The 2,677-nt window shown below is 44.9% G+C and overlaps 1 protein-coding gene across 3 annotated transcripts in view; it reads left to right on the top strand.

The window, feature by feature from the left end:
• The first annotated feature begins 242 nt into the window (after positions 1 to 242).
• The window catches only part of LOC105557939 (RNA-binding protein 4.1), a 19,282-nt gene continuing 16,847 nt past the window's right edge, over positions 243 to 2,677 (top strand). For all 3 annotated transcript variants that reach the window (XM_012005358.1, XM_012005357.1, XM_012005356.1), the window contains exon 1: positions 243 to 558. In XM_012005358.1, coding sequence (XP_011860748.1) covers positions 505 to 558 — 54 coding nt within the window. In that variant the 5' untranslated portion in view covers positions 243 to 504. The remainder of the gene's footprint in view (positions 559 to 2,677) is intronic.

Here is a 2,677-nt window from a genome sequence, read left to right as displayed (position 1 = left end):
ACGATGCTATTTTTCCTGCTGGATTGCTTGCGATTTAGTAAATTACTATCATTGCACCACTCAGCATTCAGGATTCCTAGTAATTTACTAAATTGCAAGCAATCCAGCAGGAAAAATAGCATCGTCTGCAGCGGGCTTAAATTGCAAGCAATCCAGCAGGAAAAATAGCATCGTCTGCAGCGGGCTTAATACGCTGGGGTACTTGAGTGGTGTTTCTGAACGCAGCCTAAGGCTCGGGGACGAGGATAGCCGTACGGTTGGTAACACTGTCCCGCATAACGAACGCCGAGAGCTACGCAGAACAGCGGCGTCGCGACTCGTGTAGATACGCGCGGGTAGTAGTAACTTCTCGACGCGATTCACGGAGTACTGGTAGTACGGATTTAGTGTGCAAAGTTAAGTGTAACGATCGCGTATACGAGCGGCTCTCGTACGTCGGTTTAACCGTCAATTCCACTTTCTTCGTTTTTACATTTTTTCCTCGCGCCCCGCTCCCGGTTATCAATGGACACGTCTGTCGGTTACCACGCTACCACGGAGACGTCGGCGGCTGGAACGGTAATATCTTTCTTTGGATATTTCTTTCTCTGCTTCTCCTCCCATATCTCTCTCTCTCTCTCTTTCTCTCTCTCCCTCTCGCTCGCTCTCGCTCTTCCGTATCTCTCTTCCCTTTCTGCGGACGAATCGTCACGATTCCGTCACGTCATCCGCGTACCCCGCGTACCCCGCGTACCCTCTGGCCCGTGGAACCTGCGGGATCAATAATGAACAATCGGCGTCACGGGCGACGCGAGCGATCGGCAACGGTTGGCAGTACTTCGGAGTGGACTCGACTTTGACCGCCATTTCATCAATCCGTTTCCTCTCCGTCCCCTCCTTGCACATCAGGCTACGCGGTCTTCTTTTCGTTCCTTTCCTGCCGTTCGCTCTTGATATCTCGCCGGAATGTTACGGCCGTGCACAAGTAGCGCAAGAAAAAAAACAGATTGACTCAAAGACACCGAGATTCCAGGTTGAACTGGCAGAAGGGAAGGGAGAAGACTGGCTGGTTTTTTTAGGCGGGATTCTCCGTGTCGCGTGCGCGTTCCTGCCTTCTTTCTGCCTTCTTTCTGCGCTGAACATGAAACTGATGTATGCACGTACCTACAGCTGGAAGGCAGAAGGAGGAAGGGTGAATGGTGCGAGAGGTTCGGCGGAAAACGAGAATTTTCGATAAGCCTGTGAATTCAGGTACTTGTCGAAGCGTTGGAGATGCACATATACTCCGATTTGTGCGCGATTCACATCTCGAGGATCTTGATTATTAGCTGCGCCCGGCGTTGCAAATCCGAGGCGTCGGAGTGCTCTTCTGCGTTCGAGTGAGCGAGAAAGGAGAATGGGATAGAAGGGGAGGGAAGAGCACTCTGACGCCTCGGATTTGCAATGCCGAGTGCAGCCAATCACCACTAGTCTTCTAGAGTATTCTGAATAGAAGTAGATAGACGCGGTTCCGCCGGAACCGTTCCGGATGATCATGAACGATAGCGATGCGATCCTTGGCGGTCAATTTGTTGGAAAGCCGAAACTTCCTATTCTTTGCAATTCGCTCTCTCCACTCTGTTTCGTTACAAATTAGTTTTTTTGCAGCTGCACTGTGTTATATCCGAGGGGGAAACCGCTGAGGGCATTGTGGTGTACAGATTTGCGGCATTACTGGGCATTACTAGGCATTTTTTTTGCGTATTAGTTTGGGCTTTAGGCCTTGCTGGGGCATTATAAAATAAGATAAAATAAGATAATAAGATAAAAGTAATGCTCGCTGGGCATTAGTGCACAAGATTTTGGTCAGCGGTTTCCCCCTCTGTTATATCTCGTGTTTAAGATGATTAAATATTAGAGAGAAAGAGAGAGAGAGAGAGAACTGGTTGATTTGTGTTCTGAATGTCATTTATGCTCTTTTTGTCTTTTTTCTTTAATGTCTAATTATATTTATTGTAAGTTAAAAAAGTGCAACGTAGCGCAGCTGTAGAAAAGACATCTCCCGTATTTCAATAATGTGCTTAAATCTAAGACAATGTTTGGGAAGTACCTATCTTAATGTAGCTCCAATACCGTCGTCTTAATATTATAGTAAGGCAAGAATGAAAGCGAGGGGTAAGCCGCTGAGGTCATTGTGGCGTATAAATTTACGGCATTACTGGGCATTACCATAGTATAACTATTATAGTAGGTCCACTCTCTATCGGCCCCTTTGATCTTTGCGGTCCCGATGTGGTATTCCGCCATGTCTTTGGTCCAAATCCAACGGCATATATGTGTGTACGTATGCACAGTCTTAAGGAGGATGGTTGCTGAAATGAAGATAAAAATAAATTCGAATTTATAGAAAATATTCGTCTATGGGAATCTGTCCTCCGTGCAAAAGTTTAAGACGATTGTCTGCATGGTTGTCGAATAATTCATTATTAAAGTTATACTGTTGCACATGGCCAACATAGCAAAGTATTACGATATCTGTAATTTAATTCTCGAAAGCATGTTAAAAATGATAAGAATTTTATAAAAATAAGTGCAAATAATTCTATACATATTTACGAAGAATTTTGATAATGTATATACCATATATCTACATATATATCTACATATATGTTCTTGATAACTACGTAGACAAGTCATTTCAGTATTCGTCAAAATTCTT

This window comes from Vollenhovia emeryi, unplaced genomic scaffold, assembly GCF_000949405.1.
Source record: "Vollenhovia emeryi isolate VEMERY1.0 unplaced genomic scaffold, V.emery_V1.0 DF939401.1, whole genome shotgun sequence".
Taxonomy (NCBI): Eukaryota; Metazoa; Arthropoda; class Insecta; order Hymenoptera; family Formicidae; genus Vollenhovia; species Vollenhovia emeryi.
The sequence above is the reverse complement of the archived record's forward strand: the minus strand, read 5'-3'. Positions and strand labels throughout refer to the sequence as shown.